This window comes from Pelecanus crispus, chromosome 11 (genome assembly GCF_030463565.1).
Source record: "Pelecanus crispus isolate bPelCri1 chromosome 11, bPelCri1.pri, whole genome shotgun sequence".
NCBI classification, from domain to species: domain Eukaryota; kingdom Metazoa; phylum Chordata; class Aves; order Pelecaniformes; family Pelecanidae; genus Pelecanus; species Pelecanus crispus.
In genome coordinates, this window is record NC_134653.1 from 17,423,283 (window position 1) to 17,443,599 (window position 20,317).

General features: G+C 55.7%; 2 protein-coding genes across 5 annotated transcripts in view; both read right to left on the minus strand.

Annotated features, from left to right (window-relative positions):
- Window position 1: 1 nt before the first annotated feature.
- On the minus strand, window positions 2-2,513 carry NUDT16L1 (nudix hydrolase 16 like 1). Of its 3 annotated transcripts, XM_075718080.1 has the most exons (4): window positions 2,286-2,513; window positions 1,475-1,735; window positions 123-488; window positions 2-86 (listed from the first exon to the last, which is right to left on the minus strand). In XM_075718080.1, the coding sequence occupies exons 1-4, from the start codon at window positions 2,511-2,513 to the stop codon at window positions 15-17; spliced, it is 927 nt and encodes a 308-aa protein (XP_075574195.1). In that variant the 3' UTR covers window positions 2-14. The 3 variants fall into 3 exon arrangements, with proteins under 3 accessions (XP_075574195.1, XP_075574194.1, XP_075574197.1); XM_075718079.1 differs by having other exon boundaries at window positions 2-488; XM_075718082.1 differs by lacking the exon at window positions 1,475-1,735 and having other exon boundaries at window positions 2-488.
- A 1,038-nt stretch (window positions 2,514-3,551) lies between these two features.
- The window catches only part of MGRN1 (mahogunin ring finger 1), a 57,356-nt gene continuing 40,590 nt past the window's right edge, over window positions 3,552-20,317 (minus strand). The window contains exons 9-17 of one of the 2 annotated variants that reach the window (XM_075719194.1): window positions 16,429-16,497; window positions 13,099-13,258; window positions 11,158-11,267; window positions 10,151-10,216; window positions 7,360-7,583; window positions 6,288-6,411; window positions 5,697-5,742; window positions 4,942-5,049; window positions 3,552-3,664 (exon numbers count right to left, since the gene is read on the minus strand). In XM_075719194.1, coding sequence (XP_075575309.1) covers window positions 3,552-3,664; window positions 4,942-5,049; window positions 5,697-5,742; window positions 6,288-6,411; window positions 7,360-7,583; window positions 10,151-10,216; window positions 11,158-11,267; window positions 13,099-13,258; window positions 16,429-16,497 — 1,020 coding nt within the window. The remainder of the gene's footprint in view (window positions 3,665-4,941; window positions 5,050-5,696; window positions 5,743-6,287; window positions 6,412-7,359; window positions 7,584-10,150; window positions 10,217-11,157; window positions 11,268-13,098; window positions 13,259-16,428; window positions 16,498-20,317) is intronic. The other variant, XM_075719195.1, reaches the window with a different exon arrangement.

Consider the following 20,317-nt stretch of genomic DNA (forward strand, 5'->3'; position numbering starts at 1 on the left):
CGAACACGGCAGCGTCACTCCATCGGCTCAGCCACCGGCTGCTCTACCACAGCATCTGCCCCCAGCCCCACTGGCTGCTCCACCGCCTCGGCCGCTGGCACAGCCGCCAGCTGCTCCGCCACGGCCCTGCTCTCCAGCCCGGCCACTGGCTGCTCCACTGCCTCGGCCGCCACCTGCGCAGCTGCCTGGTTCTCTGCCCTGTCTGCCAATTCATTGCCTGTTTTAGTGGGTGCCGCCAGCTCGTTCGCCTGCTTAGCAGCAGGCGCGTTTCCTGTCGCCCCTGCTGCCTGGTCGAGGGCTGGCTTCTTCGGCTTCTGTGTGGCAGCCACTGCCTCAGCCAGCTTCTCCTCCGGCACCATGTTCAAGATCTTCAGGGCAAAGAGCAGCTGGAATTTGGCGGTTCCAACGAAGGAGTTGCCCAGGAAGTTGGGCAGCCCGCCCATGCGGTCCTTCTGGGTGTAGAGGGGGACACGGACCATGCCCATCACCTGCAACAGCACAGAGCGCAGCTCAGCAGAGACCGCGGCAGCCCCAGCCCCCCCCCCGCACCACCCCCTGCCCCCACACCCTCGCCCCAGCACCCCGCCAGCCCACAGCCCAGGCCCGCCCTGCCCCAGCTGCCAGATCCCGCCCCTCCCTCCCTCTCCGACCCCTGCCTTCACCTGCCTGCCCTTGCCTGCCTGCACCCATCCCAGCTGCGACCCCTGCGCTGCCCCTCCCTTGAGCCCCACCGCCAGGCCCCTGCTCTCCCTGCCCAGTCCAGCCCAGCCCTGGCTCCACACCCCCTCCTGCCCCTTTGTGGGGGATCCCGCTGCCCCAGGCCACTACAGGGAGCCCCGCTTCCCCCTCCACACCCTGCCCTGCCTGGGGACACCAGGGCTTACCCATGCGTCCCCCTCAACCGCGCCACAGCTTGAGGCCAACTGCCTCCGTTCATGCAGCTGCCGAAACCTGCTGAGCACCTCGCGGGGAGACCCTAGCTCTCGTGCTCTACCCCAAGGCGTCAGCCGGACTCAGCTACCCAGGAGGAAGCCTGCCTCCCACACTGTCTCCGTGCAAGCCGGGGAGAACTCAGGTTAGAGCAACACATCACCGCACCGAGGGTCACGATTCCGGTCCAGGTTACCCAGCTCAGGGCGGGGGGAGATGCCCACCAGATGCGAGACGGACCTCACCCGCGTCCTGAGGCTGAGTGGGTAAATAGGGCTCTTCCCTATGCAGGCAGTCGCCAGGAAAGGCTGGAGCTCGAGCTTGCTACGCTCCGGAGCCCGAGACACAACCCCAGGCAACAGCCAGACCTCCTAACGCCGGCGCTACACGGCGGTGCGCTGCACTCGCCGACAGCAGCTCTACATGCGGTGCATTCCCCCGCTGGGCTGCGAGAGACGGCAGCCCAGCAGACCTAGGAGGGAAGCTTCGTCTTCCCTGGGGCTAACGCTCAGAGCTTTACACACCCCCTCCCTGGATGTCCCACCTCCAGCCCGTGGTCTCGGGAATGCACCGCGCTGATCTCGATGGTATGCAGCTCCTCCAGGGTCAACTGCCTGGCGTAGAAGTGTGCCACCACGCGATGTGGCCCCTCTGTCAGGTGCGAGCACAGATAGTCAGCTTCCGTCAGGCGCACACAGCCCAAACCCAAGCCCAGCACCCGATTCAGACCGTCCTCCAGGGACCAGTAACGGCGATCCACGAACCCCCCGGGAAAGCCCAGTAGTCCGTCAAATCGCATCTGCATCTGCAATAGAGGCGCATGGTGTTAATGGGGCACAGCGGAGCCCCCGGGGGTGGGGCGAGGGGAGGCGCGGGCGCCCCAGCCCGGCGCCGCGGAGGCCTCCACGGAGGCGGAGGAGCGCGGAGAGGCCTCCCGGCCGCCTCCGGCGCGGCCCTACCAGCTCCAGCGTATCCAGGACCGTTCACCGACACCGTCTCCGAGAGCTCGCCGCGGCCCTGGGCCGGGGAGCCGAGGCGGGTCCGCCCCGGCCGCACAGCCGGGGGTCCCGGGGGCTTCCCCCCGGGCTCGGGCTCGGGCCCGGGCCCGCGCCCGCCGCCGCCTCGGCCATGCCTGATGCTACCGCCCTGCCACAGGAACTACGGGACAGCCAGGGCCGCCGCGCCGCCCGGCCGGGCCCGCCCGCCTGCCCTCAGCCCGCCTCCCCGGAGCCCGCGGCCCGACCCAGCCCGGCCCGGCCCGCCCCAGCCCGAGGGCCCGCCCGCCCGCCCCGCCTGGTCCCGGCCCCGGCCCCGGCCCCGGCCCGGTGCCCCCGTCCCCCCGCCCGCCCCCTCACCAGCACGGCGTAGCGCAGCGGGATGCGGCCGAAGAGCATGCCCGGGTTGGGCGCGTACAGCATGGCGTGGCACGAGTGGCTCCAGCCCGGGCCCAGCCGCATCGCCTCGTACCGCGTCAGCGGCTTCAGCTCGGGCACGCCCGGCACCCCCAGCGTCGGCAGCGGCGGCAGCGCCCCCGCGCCCGCCGGCAGCGCCCCCATGGCCGCCATCGCCCCCATGGCCGCCATCGCCTCGCCGCCCGCCCCGGGAGCCGGCTCCGCGCACGCGCGGCGGCGACGGCGACGTGGGGGCGGGACCTGGCACCGCAAGAGCCAGTGGCGGCACGCCGCGCGCCGCGGGGCCAATGGGCGCTCGGCGGCGCCCGCCAACACCCGCGCCCGCCCTCCGCGGAGCGGCCAATGGCGGCGGACAGCCAATGGGAGCGGGAGCCGCTGCTCCCGCGTCACTCGCCATATTAGGCAACAGCCGCACTGGTGCCCGCGACCAATGAGATCAAAGCGGGGGGGAGGGGCGCCGAAGAGCATGCCGGGAAGGAGGTGGGGGAGAGCAGGAGGCCCCGCCCCTCCGCGCCCAGGCCCCGCCCCTCCGCCCGATTCCCCCTCGAAGCACGGAGTCGGGCGGCTGCTCCACGGGTTTATTACTACAAACATAGAGTGGGAGGTGTAGGGGGGGGAGCTCGCCCCGGGACCCGCCGCAGAAGCAGAACAAGGCACACGGCGCGGGCAGGGACCCCACTTCCCGGTGCACCGCTGGGCTCCGCGGGGAGGGGGGGGGTGCGGGGGTCAGCCCCGTCCCACCCGAATGGGTGGGACGGGGCTGACCCCCACGCCCCCCCCCCCCCCCCCCCCCCCCAGTTCCCACGGAGCCCTGCACCCCGGCAAGGCTCACCCCCGCACCCAGAGGCCGGGGACAGGCGGGCAGGGCAGGCCACAGCTATGTACAGAGGCAGTGACAGCAAAGGGCTGTGCTCGGTGTGTATAAAATATACAGCGGTAGTGTCCTTCATCTGCCGATTTTAACCCCGAACACCCCCCTCCCCTCCCCTCCCCACGTAAAAACACGACACCAGCCCCTACCCACCGCCCCTTCGCCGCCGGCAGGGAACATGCATGTCTTTTTTAAAAAAGCTGGGCTGTGCCAAAACCGTGGCGGTGCGATGGGCCACGCCGCATCCCCGGGACGGTGAGCACAGGCCAGCCCCGCTGGGGAGCGGGGAGAGGCTGTGCGTGGGTCTGGGGTCCGGCGGCAGGGAGGTCCGGCCCCGCTCACGAGAGGCTCTGCTCGTCCTCCAGGTGAAGACGCGTCTGCTCGAAGAGAAGGGGCTGCGTGGGGCTGCCGGTGCCGCGGCTGCGGAGCGTCTTGGTGAAGTCGGACGAGCCTGAGTGAGGAGAAGGGGGTTCAGCCCCAACAGCACCAGCCCTGGGGTCAGGCTAAGAGACCAGCACCCCCACCACCCCCTCCTACCCTGGGCTGACCACAGGAGACAGGGCTGGAGCCCGCGAGCTCCATCCCCTCTGCCCCTGCCAAGATGCAAGTTCAGCAAGCGCCAGGGGTGGGACACAGGAGACGAAGGGGACACACTATCTGCCACCAGCCTGGGAGAAGCCAGCGTGGCCCTGGATGTTCATGGTGCCCACCAGGCTGCAGAGCCCTCACCCAGGAGCCCAGCAGAAGCTGGTGGGGAGGGCCAGGGTTTCTGCTGCCCTGCCTGGGGTGGTAGCATTCAGGGACAGCGGGGACCCCTGCGAGGTGCAGGGATGCTAGTGCCAAGAATGGAGCCAGGACAGTCAGCAGTGCAGGCTGACTGGTTTGCTGCCCTCTCCTTCCCTGCCCCGATGGCCAGGATCAGTCCCATCCCCGCTCTCGCCCCGCTGCCGGCCTTCCCAGGAGGGGTCCTGCTGCCCCACACAACAGCGATGCGTAAGAAGAACAAGATGACGTACCAGCTTACTCCTCTATACCAATAGAGCAGGAATCGGGACCCAGTGCTGCCCAAGACAGGAGGGAGGAAGGCAGACAGAGAGGGAAGGAGACATTAGAGAGGTACTCAGAACAGACCGTGACTCTACAGAAGAAAACAGGCTGCAACAACAGTTCGGGGTGAGGACAGCGCAGCGTCCCACAGCCGTGCTTGCCAGCAAAGCGTGGCACGCCACAGCCCTCCCTGCCGTGACACTGCCCCGCGGCAGAGGGGTGCCCGCTGCCCCCCGCACTGGCTCAGTCTCCCAGAAGCCGGCCCAGATGGTTCCCCTCCCTCAGCCGAAAGCAGGAGTGCGGTCTGGGGGTAGGCATGGGAGGCCACTGTCACATAAACTGTGCCGTGGAGCGGCCGCAGCCAGGAAAGGAGAGAGGGGAAGGACAGAGACAAAAGGGTGAGGGAGGAGAAGAGAGAAGGGGAGGGCAAGTTACCTCTGTGTTAGCCCCCCTTGCCCACAGCTCGCTCTGCCCACTGGGAGAAAGTGGGAGCCCGTGCTCCAGGCAGGTGCATTCCTGTCCCATCCCAAGGCTGCAGCATGCCGCCCCGGCCGGGGAGGCTGCCCGTGGTCAGGCACGCAGTCCACTAACCAACCCCCCGGGCCCCTCGGTGCCTCGAACCGGAGCTGCGAGCACAGCAGGTCAGCAGCGCACCTCTGACCCCAACGGCGTGGCCATTACCTGGCAGGTAGACGTCTACTGGAGGGTCGCTCTCCGACTGCGTCAGGCTACTGTGCTCACCGCAGCTGCCGTCCTGCAGGACATCTTCGACAGAGGGCGGGCGGCTACCTAAAACCAGCCGAGAGTGCAGCCCCTCAGTCCCCAGACCAGCTCTGCAGGGGCACGCGGCCAGGATGGGTTGAGATCTTCCACGTGAGGAGAGGAAGCTCCCCAGGTCCCCCAGCCCCACGGAGGTCTCAGGAGAGCCGGTCAGACTGGCCCAGGTCACAGTGTCAAAGGGCCACCTCTTCATATGCAGGCTCATGCACCAGAACGCACCTAGCACTCCTCTCTCACCGCATCCTCATGCCCTCTGGATGCTGACTGAGCACCAGAGACCCATCCTAAAGACATGGGGCACATCCTTCTGTGCCCAGTACCATGGCCATGCTCTCACCAGGACCACAGAGGTACACGCAGCCATCTCCCAATCAGCTGTGTGAGGAGACAGCCCATGGCATGGAAAGCTCTACTTGTGTAGAGCTTACAGCAAGGAGAGATGCTTGGTAAATAAACCAGGGAGATTTGTTGATTTTGCTCCCCCACTTCCCAGAAGAGACCCTGGCGCCTTTTTCTGGTGAAGCACAGCAGCTCAGAGATGGAGGCTGGATGTTTCTGAACTTGTATGTTCATTCCCCAACTGTCCCCATCCCACTACAGTGGAGCTGGACGCCAAGATGAGGTCTGGCCACCCCCACGGCCGAGCGCGCACCTACCCTGCTGCAGGGATGAAGCCTCCTCGATCTCTTCCCCTGCCACGCTCTGTAAAGAGGAACAGCATAGGTTACTTCTGTGGGCTGGAGGCCCTTGCTGTACTTGTCTCCTGCTCTGGCTTCCTCCAGAGAGCCATGCTTGGGGCCAGGACTTGTTTCAGGGAGTGAGCAAGGGGCAACCCACCAGCTCTGTGGCACCTCGGGCTGGGATGCAGGGGTTTTACAGGCAACAGCAGCAGGTGCTGGAAGCTCAGCAAGGCCCAGCTTCTGCTGCTGCCCCAAACACTGCTGGGCTCACCCAGGAAGCTGGGGGAAGGTCAGCTCTGACATGGCTCCAGCCAAGTGGCTGTCCAATGCCTCAGCTCCCAAAGAGGTGTCAGGGGCACAGGGAGCAGCTACGTCCTCTCCCATGGAGCCCTGCGGGTAAATAAAGGCAGCCAAGACTGTTGGCTCAGGGCTCTTCACGCTAACAAGCTCATCTTTACCCTGTCACTGAGGAAGCGATGGCCCTTCACAGGGCACCGCCCATGTCCCAGAAGAAGCCCCCCCAGGAGAGCTCTGGCTCAGAGCAGCTCCCCAGCAGAGCGCACTTACTTCTGGAGAGCTGGTCTCTCTCAGGACCAGCTCACCCCCACTCAGTACTGGCTGCGAGTCAGAGTCCTCAGAGAGCTTCTCTTCATCCTCCTCATGGATTGGGGATGAGGGAGACCGCAGTGTGCTGTGGCAAGAGAAACTCCATTTGCAAGGAGCTGCAGTGCTGCCAGCACCGTGGGCCCTGGTGGATTTGGTGGCAGCAGCTCAAGTTGTCACCACCCCTGCCCTGTCCCCCCACCAGCAGCGTAAGCCAAGACGCATGAGCAGGAGCTCAAACTGTTGAGCTAAATTCACCAGGGCCCTCCAGTATCAGCCACATGGAGAACAGCAGCAGCAGAGTTTCTGGGACAGAGACAAGCAGCGCAGAGCTTCGGCACAGTAACACAACTTGGACAAATGTGCCTTTGCATGGAAAGCAAGAGGCCCAGGTCCCACACTGCTCCTCACACCTTCAGGGGCTCCCTTCCCAGAGGGAAATTTGGAATGGAGTACAGTGAGGAGTGCCAGCAACAAACCCAGTCCGTATGGCCCCGCAAAGGACACGTGAAGGGCACCTGCAGTGGGCTGCCCACTCCATGGCATCCACACCTACATCCTTCATCACAAGGCCACTAGAGGAGGCTTCAGCCAACAACTAATGGATATCACTCAGCATTCTGTGCTCTGAAATTAAGGCCACTTCTCTCCCCGTTCTTTTGTTCCTGGGGAACTCCATGAGAAACTGAAATCCAGCAAGGTTTGGATGTCAAATGTAAATTGAGGGATTAACTGCATTGGAAAGGAGACATTTCTATCCAAAGTTTGGATGAAATCTCCTTGTTAAAAATCCTCTTTCTTTTGTTGACAAAGCCAGCCCTTAAGAGACAATAAACTGGTCACCTCAGACTAAATAGGGGGACGGTGTCCCAATTCTCTCACTGGTACTCATGTACCTGGCTGGCCTCCTAAAATTCTGAGTTAGCAGTGCTACCAGTGATGGGACCAGCCAGAGCCCTCTCCTGGCTCCCAGTGCGTGTGGCCACAAGCCCTCAGGGCTTGCAGGAGGAGTAAACCCCTCTGTCCCCATGCTGACCTATCTGGAGACTTGCTCCGCTTGCCCTTTTGGTGGCTGCTTTCCACGGCTCTGTCCATCCCAACAAGTGGTCGACTTGCAGGCGGCATCCCATCCACCACACCAGAGTAGTTGATTTCATCATACAGAGGAGCTGACGGGATGGAGGGGGAAACAGAGCGAAGGCCATTGAGCGCTTCCAGCAAGGAAATGGGCTCGTAGCCCGGAGGGATGTTGTCAGAGCTCTGTGGGTGAGAAAGAGAGGGGCATGTTAAGAAACCCTCATCAGGCTGGAAGCCTCTCTAAAAAGCCCTGCTGCAACCCAGCCCTGCACCTCCCACACTGCGCTCCCAAGCAGCCCATCCCCACAGCCACCTCTCCAGAGAGCCTCAGCCTCCTTCCCCTGCAACAGCCACACACTCTCCTTTGGGTTGTAACACTGATGGTCCAGACAAGTTTCCAGAGCAATGCTTGAGAGACTGGGCATCTCAGCAAGCCGGAACATGGCTCGGCACTCCCCCTGACATACTAGGGAGCTCTTTCAAGAGCCAGAAAAGGAGCGTGAGAAAGCAGGTTCCTAACAAAGCTGCTATAAAATACTTCTTCCCCCCCGCCTCCCCCCCCCCAAAGTTCCTCCAATGGTTCAGAGACCCTTCCACCTCAATAAGCACACCGCTTGTGCTTCCAGTCCTGGTACACGCAGCTGTTTCACAGCACCACCGGTGTCACTAAGAGAGAGTCAAAGGAGGGCAGTACATGTGCACCAGCTGAGAGCTGGTCCCTCAGAGCCTACACCACTTCCACTTGTCCCATGGTCTTGGTCCTCTCAGCTGCTCATGCTGGCTGTCTGCTAAAAGGTAGGAAAGGGATCACAGAACCACTGACTCCGTAAGGGAGGAGGGCAGAACTGCAACAATTCCCATTCCCTCTGTAACTCACTAAGCTGCCTGCCAAAGGGACCCTTGCAAAGCCATTAAACCAACACTGGTTTAACTCCACAAATCCTCCAGATCATAAAGATCCTGTGGACTCAGACACAAACAGGGTTTACGCTGCAACCCAGAAGGCCATAGGCAGCTCAGCCCAGCCCACTGCAAACAAAGAGGCAAGACTGCAGCAGTCCGGGCTTACATTAAATTGAGCTGTTTCAGCACTGTATCCTCAGGGAGGTGGTTCTATGTTGTATCTAAGATGGTGTGTTGCTGCTAAGCCTGGCCGTGAACTCCCGTAGCTTCTCTGTGCCTGATCTCCCAACCACACAGCTGCAGATGAGCCTGCCCAGAACCTGTTCCAACCCAGCCATTGATTTGGTGTGAGCTGATTGCTGAACTGACTCAGCTGTGGTCACAGAAGGAGCTAGAGCTGATGGGGAGGAAAGAACAAGCAGCAACTGGGGTCAGGCATCAACCCACATCCCCTAAGTATCGGCCTTGTGATGGTTCTGTGCTTGCGCTGAAGACCACAGCTGGCGATTGCAAGATAACCAAGTCAGCTGAACAAGGAATCAGTTCACAGTTGCTGCCACCTGCAGGCAGCAGGGCCAAAAGCCATCTCCATGAAAACATTTCATTTCCAGACAGCAGCTCAGAGGTGCTATTTTGTGGACAGAAAAGTCAGGGAGACAAAACCCCCTGGCTCATGATTGGTATGTTTTCTCCTGGCTGTGTAGACCAAGGCCTGAGGGTTCAAAGGCTGCTCATTTTGGTTCAATCTGGTGAAAGCTCAAGTTCTGCAGCACAGCTCAGAGGCTGGAGGAGGATTTCTCAGCCAATGGCTATGACACCCTCACTGCAAAGTAACTGAGCTTTCAAACAACCCTAAGAGACACTGTTCTCTCCCAGGACACTTACCACTACACCACCCATAGAGGCCACTGCTCGAGCAGGAGTACTGCTAGTCGCTGTAGGAGGCCTGCAGAGAGCCAGGGTCATGCCAAGCTTGCCTCATTAACCTGAGGATGGGTTCAGGTTTCTCCAGACATGACAAGCACAGCGAGCCACATTCCTTGTAAGGCTGAGCATCTAGGCCAGCTTGAGCAAAAGAAAACTGCAGCCTCCTCGCTACCAATGACAGCTGTAGCTGCATTTGATGGGAGTACACAAAGAGGGCACTAATAGACCCTTCCTGGTCTGGGGGCCTCCCTCACCTTTCCCCTTCTTGGCTCCTGCACCCCCACAACTGCCATTCATGCTGTCCCCAGCATGGCATTCCAGTTACACACTCTCACACCAACTCAGAGAGTCCCCAACAAAACAAGCTCCATCCTTCCTGTTTCTGTAAAAGCAAAACAGCACATTGCAGCCAGTGTTCCTGAATGCAAGACCTGGTCCAGCTGTGCCTATTTGTCTACCTCTACATCCCAGCATCGGGGTGGAAACCACAAGAAGATGTGCCCACGCCAAACTGCCAAGGGGATAAGACAAGTGCAAGGAAGCTTTTGGATGAGCCAAGGGGACAGCAGCTTGCCCACAGTCCTACAAAGCTACAAAAACATCTTGGCCAGGAACTATAAAGCAGCCAGGCTCAGGACCTGGGGACAGTCCCTGAGAGTCAGCATCAGACTGCTGTGGCAAGCTGCTTCCATCTTGCTTGTTCCTCCGCACGCAAACCAGGGAGGTTAGTGATCGTCTGTGCAGGGTGTAAGTGTCTCACCGCTAACATGGAGGCAGTATGTGAAGTGTTGCAGCCTGTGCAGGGGCACAAGTCAAACCCAGCGTGTTAGCAAGCCCTCGCATGTGTAACACTTCCACGTGCTAGTGACACTGCTGGCAAAGAATTGCCGCAGGAGCCAAACACAACCAAGTCCACTTACTGTTTCCTTTCTAGGTTTCCTGCTGGGCAGGGAGACAGTGCTCACTTTAAGGGTTTTAAAGGGACGCTGTCAAGAGAAAACCATGTTTTAAAGAAGTTGTTTCTTGAGGTTAGTGACATGAAGAGACACACAGCATCTCCTCACCTCGCTCCAGGTGACAGCACCTGCTTCCTCTACGCACCATGCTCTGCTTCACAACAACCCTTGGGATTTCTCCCCTGCCCTATTTCTTAGCCCCAGTTGAAGGTAGCAGGACTACAATGCTGCAGAAGACAGATAGATAAACCCAGGCTTTTTCTGCGACAATATCTTTCTGTTCCCACTGAAGTCTGTAAGATGATCTAGATGCAGATCTCCCTCTCCTCACTCTGATCTCATGTGTCTTGCCAGAACCAGCTGTGCAACAGCACTGCTTAGGCAATGAGCTGCTGCCCTCACCACACCGGGGACATGCAACTGGGCCCCAAGGCCACCAGCACCACGCACTTTCCATCCCCCGCTCCCCCAGCTGCCTGCTGAGACCCTGATCACTCAGGAAAGCTGGCACAAAGAGGCCTTTCTGCTACCATGCTCGGAACTCCAATGCGAAGGGCATTTCATCAGAGCATGCTGCCACACAGATGTGTGTGCAAGTCAAACTGTAACCTCCCCCATTTTCCCAGCTCCCACCCTGTCATGCCCAGAGTCTGCCACTCTTCTGCTGGGACAGGCCCCGAGAAACCTTCTCAGACTGAAGTTTCTGTGGATTTGTTTCCTCCAAAAGACAGGAAGCCACTCAGCTAAAATCAGTTGTATTACTAATCCATGAGAGGAGAGATCCTGGCTGTCTAGCAGGGTTGACAAGAGAGGCTGCACTGCTCAGGAAGACCTTGCTCCGAGGCCTGAGCGCACCTCCTGAGGTCCCAGGGATGCCAGCCATCAGGCCAAGCAACTCATGCACACACAAGCTGCCCACTCAGGCTGAGACCAACGCTCAGGCTTTACACAGGGGGTTGTGAGGTACTTACAGAGTGCTCGTCATGGTCAACACTCTGTGCCAAGACAGGGCTGAACGACACTGGTGACAGAGCCCCCGGCTTCTTCCTCACAGCCCGGATCTGCAGCAGGGCACGGAAGGCTAGGAGAGAACAGCAGGCAGGTGACCGTGCGGCCAAACAGGGCCAGGCCATGCTAGACGCGTGCTGGACCAACTCAGCTTGCTGCAGACATGCTATTGGCATGGGGGAGCTCCCCATGTGCACAGGGAGCAGGACCATGGGCACACCAAAGCCAAGCGCTATGGTCTGGCTTCTAGTTGATCGGTCTATACTGGGGAGAGATCTGCTGGCCAAAAAAGTCTGTGTACATATAGCCCTTGAAGAGAACAGGCGCTGCCTGCCCCGGTACAGTCATGTACAGAGGTGCTTCAGGCCTGATACTGTACAATACAGTAAGAAAAACATGAGCTCTCCCTCAGGCAGCACACTGCAAGCTACAGAATGGTGGGGGACTTCATGCAAAACCACTTTGGGTTAATTCAGACCCACAAGTCTCAGCCCTGGGGTCCAGCTGGTGCTGGAAGCATTGTTCCTGCCATCGGCTGCTCACTCACTGGCCGGCACAATGGTGGTGAGAGGCTCTGCAACAGCTGCAAACCCAGCCAGAGGGTTAGTGGCTGAACTCCTGTCTCCAGCACAGTGATCCCTTGGTCCTCCCACCACAACAGCTTTGATCTCCACTCCCTGCCCACAGTCCCATTTTCTATCTGCAGATCTTTAATATTGTTAGCTCCTCTGTGCCAAGGGTGCATATGAATGAGCCAGACATCTGTTCTGATGCAGCTGTAAGAACTTGCTCATACATAAGGAAAAGCTCAGGCATTTCTTGTTGCACCCAGCTGCTTGCAAGATCAGCCTACAGCCAGAGGACAGAGGTGCAAATCTATCCTTGCTGCCTCTGCACTCCCCAGAGCAGATTCCCAGGAAATCAGACATGGGGGTACTTTCCAAACAAATACAACCTACTCCACTGCAGCACGCAGATGAGAGAATGCTGTTCCTGTGTTTTAAGTTGTGCTACTTATAGTCAAAGCTGTCTGGCACTTCCTCTGATAAGATACTGCTTTTGGTTACTGCATCTTTGCCAAGTTTGAACTGTTTAGACTTAATTTCTCAGGCCAAACATCTGTCTTAGGCTCTTTTTTCTTTTCCTGAGAAGTATCAATTAGAAACAATCAAATACCTCAGAGAGCAAGCATGGGGTAAAACATACAATCTGTCTATCGCAGCAAAACCACAAGCATTTTCTCAAGAGACCCCTATGCCTCTGTGCTTTTGAGAAAAGACATGGAATTCAGTAAGTGCTGCCTGAGTATCAGAACAGGTATTTCATTTTTTCCACCTTTTGGGAGCTGAGGAATGCAGGGGTTAAGCAGTTTCTCCTAACTCTCCTGGCAAAGCAAAGGACTCCAAATTGACTGTTATCTCATCTCTGCCTCCCTGGTGAAGTCAAAGTAAGGTTGTCAGATGGAAAAAAGAAAAAAAAAAAATCATGCAAAGTACTTGGACAGCCCTCCGGTGGGGCTGGCTGCTGTCTTGGCCAGATACTCTCAGGATAAAGCTTCTACATCTCCTCCTTTGGGGGATTTTCCATCTTCACCAAACCACAAGAACTGCCTACATGGCACGGCTCAGAGCACCTGCACCCTCAGATCCATCCCAGGGACGGGGCAAGTGGCCAGGGAGGCACTGGACAAAGGGCTGTTTTCCCATGTGCTCTCCTCCTTCCCTGTTTGAGGACAGTTATTTTAGGTGCCAGGAATCTCCAGATGCCAGTGAGAGCAGCAGCATGTTTGATGCTGAGCCTTGGGGTGGGGTATATAAAATATATGCTCCCTCTCACAGACTGTACTGACTTAACAGGAGCCCAGGAGGAAGAAAGACGCCCTTGTTTCCTGGGCACATACTCACGCAGCCTGCAGATGGGGCAGTTGTTGGCCTGGTAGCGCAGGGTGTCAGCGCAGGAATTGCACAGACAGAGGTGTCTGCAGGGCAGAATGAGGGTGTCACGGAGGTCCGACAGGCAAACCACACACTCATTACTGTTGTCGCTGTTCTCATCATCTGAAGGCTGCAATCAGAGGCAAGACGTTGGCATGTGAATGGAAAGGACCACGTCGAACAGCCAAGGGACTCTGGGCCTGGGGAAATTTCCCACTCAAAAGTCTGTGAGAGAGCTGGCATCCTCTTTCCGCAGCTCTGTCGTGGTTTAGCCCCAGCCAGCAACTAAGCACCACGCAGCCGCTCGCTCACTCCCCCTACCCCGATGGGATGGGGGAGAGAATCGGAGGAGTAAGAGTGAGAAACACTCCTGGGTTGAGATTAAGAACAGTTTAATAATTGAAATAAAGTAAAATAGTAATGCTAATAGTAACAGTATAATAATGATAATAATAATAATGATACACGAAGCAAGTGATGCACAATGCAATTGCTCACCACCTGTTGACCAATACCCAGACAGTTCCCGAGCAGCAATCGCTGCTCCCTGGCCACCCCCCCCCCAATTTATATACTGAGCATGACGTCATATGGTATGGAATAGCCCTTTGGGCAGTTTGGATCAACTATTCTGGCTGTGCCCCCTCCCAGTTTCTTGTGCGCCTGGCAGAGCATGGGAAGTTGAAAAGTCCTTGACTAGCATAAGCAGTACTCAGCAACAACTAAAAACATCAGCATGTTATCAACATTCTTCTCCTACTAAATCCAAAACACAGCACTATGCCTGCTGCTAGGAAGAAAATTAACTCTATCCCAGCCGAAACCAGGACAAGCTCTGAGCGGGGGTTTCTCAAGGAGACCAAGCTCCAGCCCACACAGCCCTGCTACAGACACTCCTTCCTCTCGGGTCTCTGCTCTGAGCTCACTAAAGGCCAGAGACCAGGGCACTGTACTGTGCATTCATGGCATAGCTGTCCCTCCCCAGAGCTAGGCTGTGTGCAGAGGGGAGCCCCTTTGGGGTAGGAATCCCCTTGGCTGAGGGGGACCAAGAACAAGCTCCTGCCTGCCAGCCTGGTGGCTCCCAGGGTCAGGAGGGAAGTGGGTTCTTTGGCAGTCCAGCCTTTCTGCCCCATGTCCACAGAGAGAGAGCAGCCCACAAAGGAGCTGCTTGTTGACTGTGGCAGGCGGCAGGTCAGGCTGCCCTCGGGCTGGACAGAAGGAGGCACTCCAGGCATGTCTAGCCCAGTTTCCACAGGTCTTCTGAACAAGTGACGGAGTGAGTGGTTCTCCTGCCACAACATCTTCACCAGTCTCCTGTACTGGCACAAGCTTTCATGCAGCTGCAGGAGAACCAGCCTGGGATACTCACCTGCTCTCAGCTACCCTGGTAAAAACGTCAGTGTGAACGCATTCAACATGAACATGTGTCACACAGTCTTTCCGTCACTCAGAGCCCCACAAACTGGATTAGAGCCACCAAGCAAGCTGTTGCTTGGAGGAGAAACCCACTCTCCAACCGCAAGAGCTCTCTTCACTGACACTCGAGAACCCCAAAGTCTCCCCACGGATGCCACAGAAGTTCTGCCAGAGCCCACCAAACTCATGACCCAGCATGGGCCACCCTCCACCTTCACCTGTTCCCACTTCATGAAGCTCCTTTGGTCACCAGGGCTAACACATGCCAGACCATGGGCAACCTTGGCGTAAACTGCAATATATAGTACCTGCTAGTGCCACATCCACACCCAACATGCTGACTGTGCCAGCAAAAGGCTGCAAGCCTGTCTGCCCCATCACATGCACTCCTCATCTGTTTTGGGATGTAGGGAGGGCAGGCTTTTTGCTTTTCCATTCATATAGTTTGCCAAGTATACTAAGAAGAACAAAAATGGCCCCAGGCCACTTGTCTGATGGGCCACAAATGCATGATTGCTGGATCGAGAGAATCATCACAAGACCCTGGAGGACCCAAACAGAAGCCTTCAATCCTCTTAAAACAGATCCTGTGCAAGAAAAATCTTTGAAAAGACTTCTCCCTCCTGCACCTTCAAGCGCTACCTGTTGGCACAGGCAGACAGAGATCACAGGATGCTTTGGGCAGGACACTGCATTGCTTGGAGAGGAAATCCTGCTTGTCTTGCTCTTTGGCTACTCCTCTACTTGCAAATCACGCACCACACGCACCAGAGCAGTGTGATCCTGAGTGCAGTACTTGGTACACTCTGCAGCCCAGGTGGCAGCAAAGGGCAGCTCTACATAGATAAGGCTAAAGCAAGCATAAAGCAGTCATGTAATCTACATGGGGCTGCACAGCAAGCTGGGATTCAGCAGAAGCTCCTGCCTAAAGATGAACAATGTTTCTGGTTAAGGCATTTGCATATACATCCCTTAGTGATGCTGTGCTCCCTCTGGCTGGGGGATGCAGGCTGCTCTCTGGACACTGGCAAGCCCTAGAGAGCTCTGTTCCCTGCAATGCTATAGGAACATGCAGTCCCCCCATTAAAAAAAATACACACACACCCCCCGCAACAAACATGAGATGATGAAGGAGCCACAGGAGCAAAGTGCAGACACGCCAGGCATGACTGCCTTGACTGCAGAGAGGCAGTGAGATGGCGTGGGCACCAGAGGGAAGATTTCAGAGGAGCCTGGGAGGCAATGCTCATTTGCAATCAATGAGGAAAAAAAAAAGATACTATTGGCTGTGCAAACTGGGAAGCACCTAGACTGGCCAGCAGCCTCAGAACACCAACAGTCGCAGCTTACACTGGTCCACTGTCTCTACAAGCCCTAAAGATCAGTGCTTTGCCCCATGGGGCACTTATATCCTCTCCCAGCAATTTCAGCCCCAGGGAACATCCTCAAGAGCCTCATGCTATCTAAAATTATCTCAGCACAACTCCACTGATTGTTTGGGCCTTACAACAGTGAGGACCTGCCATGCCTGGGCTTCTTCAGTGCCTGCACACAGACTTGACATTCTTTTTACAGTGAGGGTGATGAAGCACTGGAACAGGTTGCCCAGAGAGGTAGTGGAGGCCCCCTCCCTAGAAACATTCAAGGTCAGGTTGGATGGGGCTCTGAGCAACCAGATCTCGTTACAGATGTCCCTGCTCACTGCAGGGGGGTTGGGCTAGATGATCTCTAAAGGTCCCTTCCAACCCAAAGCATTCCATGATTCTATGATTCTGGGAAGCATCTCCACATTGCCCTGCCAAGCCCCGTAGTTAAGTTCAAAAGCAGAAGGTGCAGGCTAGAAACCCACAGCTCAGGGACAAGGAGCCTCCTGAGCACCTTTACCTTGGTCTCTTGGTTGTTTTTGTTCTCAATGCCGTAGATCTCCTGAAGCAGATAGCTCACCCGGTCAACCTAGGGAAGAAGACTGCTCTGTCATTGCTGCTTTGTTATCACTTCCCTTCCCTCCCTGTGCCCAAATGTCCATGTTATGCCCACAGCAGCCAGCTCCCCTAGAGCCACACAAAAAAATTAACAGAAACAAATACTGCAAAGGATATCTGGGAGAATGAGTCTCTCCTTGCTCAAAAAGTGGTGCCCATCCCATCTGGTCTGAGCAGGGAGCCCAACTGACCACTTTTGTCACTATCAAAATCATCTGAAAAACAATTACTCTGCTTGTCTCAGAGATCAAGAGGAAACACGCACCCATAGCTCAGACAAGCTAGAGGCAATCAAGCCTTCCACAGTCCTTTCCTTCTGTGAAGTACTATTTAACTTGAACCAAGAGGAACTTCCACCCATCTTTGTAACCTCAGGAGAGGTGCTGTGTGCCAACAGCTTGTTACTGGCACATCAATGGTTGCACATCACTTCTCTGTTCATCTCCTGGGAGCATAAGGTCAAGCTACTGAAGACGGACAAACCATCTCCCTTAGCATGAGAAACACATGAAGGACAACATTAGTGCAGTGTCATTTATTACCACCTCCAGGCCCTTGGTCACATCTCTAAATTGGGGTGTGTGGTGGCAGAAAGTGCTCTAGGCTCAGTGGAAGCTGCTCACAGCCCCAAACTTGGGACTTACTCCTTGGAGCCATGCCTTTATGCAAATGCTGGCAGCTGCCTGCAAACTCCCCCAGGCAGCTGAATTAAAGCACTGAGGCAAGAAAGGCTGACAATTTGAGACCCAGCAAGGCAAGCCCCCTCTGCACTGTGGGGTGTTCTCCCCTGTTCCCTAGCTTAGCCAGCAAGTACAGCACAAGACTCTTAGAGCTGTGAGCAGCAGCCTCTACAAAGATGCACAAAGATACTGATCCCCCGAGATTTGGTGCTACACAGCAGCTTCCTCAGAGCAGAGCATGTTCCTCTGCACAAAACCCAGCAACAGGTAAAACGGTGAAGGGGTTGCAAGGTATCAAACTGACACATGTCACAAACAGGGGAAGGAAATGCTTTCTTGCCATCTTCAGTAACTGTCCAGTTGACACCATGCAGTGAAGCCAAGCCACCAGGAACCCAGTGCTTCAACAGCTTGTCAATCCCAGGGCTTTTGGCATTTCCACGTGTAATTGGCCTCCTCTCCCTTTGTCAAGCCAGGTGTTCAGAAGACCAATGGCTTTGCCATGGGATTTCAGTGCTGCAGAAGATGTCACATGCCAAGATGGGGGCAGGATCTAGTTATATCCAACGTGTTTGCCAGTTTAGAAATGCTCTGAGCCGGGACACAGCAGCTTTAACAAACTAATTCCAGAGTCTCCCCGTTTAACTCAGCGTGCAGCTTACAGACAATCTGTTCTAGGCCTGCATTTCACAGTAATGAGGTCAGCTGTTGGACTGCTGAGCAAAATCCTCTGCAGCAGCTCACAACTCACCCAGGAAGTTTGGGAACAATTATGTGGGAGATGTCCTTTTGTAACTTGACATTTCAAAGAGAGTCTTGTTACAGCATCCTGACTCCTCAGAGGATCATGATGAATGACAGTGAGTGCAGAAGTGGTCAGCTCAAAGCAAAGAAGAGGTCAGGAAGGAAGAGACCAAAGCCTCTGCAGGAGTCTGCGTTCGTTTTAACTGCTTGCCTCTCAAAATCCTGAGAAGCTCATGTCCCAGTAGGAAAAGGGTGAGCAGTGCAACATGGCTATTACTAGAAAGATCTCTGGGTTTTAAAAGAGTGGGAGTAAGTAAGAAGGAGTAGGTGATTGTACACAGTGCAGTCCTTCACCTTCATGCTTCTCCAACCCATGCCGCACCACGTCATCCTTCCAAAGGCTTCTGTTGCTATATACAGCCTCAGCTGATGCACACAGGAGCCACTGGCCAAGTCCAGGTCATGTTATTTTGCTGATCCATCTGTTTGCATTCATCCATGTTGAGTTTCTTTAAACAGGTTTGTACATACATTATAACTGATCTCAGCTGAGAGAACAAAGCAGTTCTGCTCATTAGCTGCTGCTTCTGCTCCTAGAGAGCTTTAGAGATCGATGCACACAAAAGGTACCTGGGAATCCAGGCAACGGCAAGGAGGGGAAGGTAAAAGAAAAGCAGTGATGGGGAAGAACGTGCAATGTGATACTGCAGCCATATACTCTATACCTCTGCTCTACGCTCTTATGGGTGCAGATGCTATCTCAGTTTCAGTGGTACTGTGTGTTCTTCTAGCAAGAGCTTCCTTCTATTTTAAAAGCCACGAGAGAGAACATATAAACATTACATTTTACAAACTGCCAATAAAAAAAGTACCCACAACCAAACACTGAGTGGGAAGGTTACATGCTCTGCCAGTAAAGACAGACAAGCACACACTGTTTCACTGTAGGAGTCAGCTAACCATACTGTGGTAGGGTAGGAACTGCTCTAGAGAGCACTTCCAGCAAGACAGCCCTCCATCTGGGGAGTCCGGAGTGCTAAATGGAGAACGGTACACACTGCATTAGTGTGCACAGTAACCCAACACCAACCCAGATTGCTCACAGCCATGTGAGCGCCGTTTTTAAAAAAAGAAAAAAAATTTTTTAAAAATCCCCCCAAAAACCCACAAGCAAGATAAATGAGCAGCTTTTCATCAGCTCATGAATGCTCTTCTCTGATCAGAAGAATGTGAGAAATCACATCAGAGTGATCAGAGTGCCACCACTGGCATCACACTGCTCTGCTCCCTCAGCGCTCAGACAGCCTCTTCCAGCACAGCGCACAAGCTCTCCCTTCAGAGGCATGGCTCTCCTGGCTGTTCCCACTACAAACCTGCCTTTGCATGCTCTATAGACTCCTTTCCGTAACAGTCTCTGGCTGTCTCTATTAAAAATACTTGTGGGACCCAGATCAATCAACTAGCCAGGAGATCATGCTGCGACACAGCCAAGTTAAGCACCAAGGAAGGGAGGGGAACACAGGTCAATCTGGGACACAGAGGGCTCAGAACAGACGTCAGGCTGGAGTGGCAAGTAACTCAACACTAGCGCCAGGATAAAGCTCTGGCAGCGAGAGCTAATATTGCTGCCACTAGGCATGAGCAAGTCTGAAGGACAGGCCGTGAGTCTCTGCACAGCGCTGGTGAGGCAGATAGTGAATTACCTAGCGCAATTTTGATATATGATTAACTGGTACTGTTTAGTGGCTTTTTTCTGATTTGGGGACTGGAAGGAATATCTTAGAGCAAAAAGTGTCTAATCAAGGCACTTAATGACCTTCTTGGTAGTAGAAGGCTTTTCAATTCAGATTAGAAAACCCTAGCCATCAATCATAAGCAGCTGAAGTCAACCACATTTAAAGCAGAAACACAGCACATATCTAAAGGTAAAGGGATCGACCACCAAAATCTCATCTCTTTCTCCAAGATATTTCAAGCTGACCCTTGCAGCAGGATTACCAGATTTCCTTTCAGAAGCTGAAATTCTTGGCAATCTTAGCAGCTTGCAGTTGCTTATGTATTTCTCTCTATGCAAGACTGGATGCAATTTCAGTCTTGATAAGGCAGCGCACAGCTTCTGCACATCACACCACACGGCGATGGGCTAAAGAAGGGCTACAGATCCCTAACATTTCCCGTTTTGCCGGTCTCCCTTCGCCTCATAATGCGTGCAGCTTCAAAGTAAGACCATTTCTGTGACTGCTCAAGTCCCAGGATACTCACAAGGGACAGGCAAGATGAGTCAAAAGGCCTCAGTCCCTGGGACTCCTCCAGAGATACCATGGGCACAAGGAAGCTTGTGCAGGGACAAGACGATCCCCTAATATC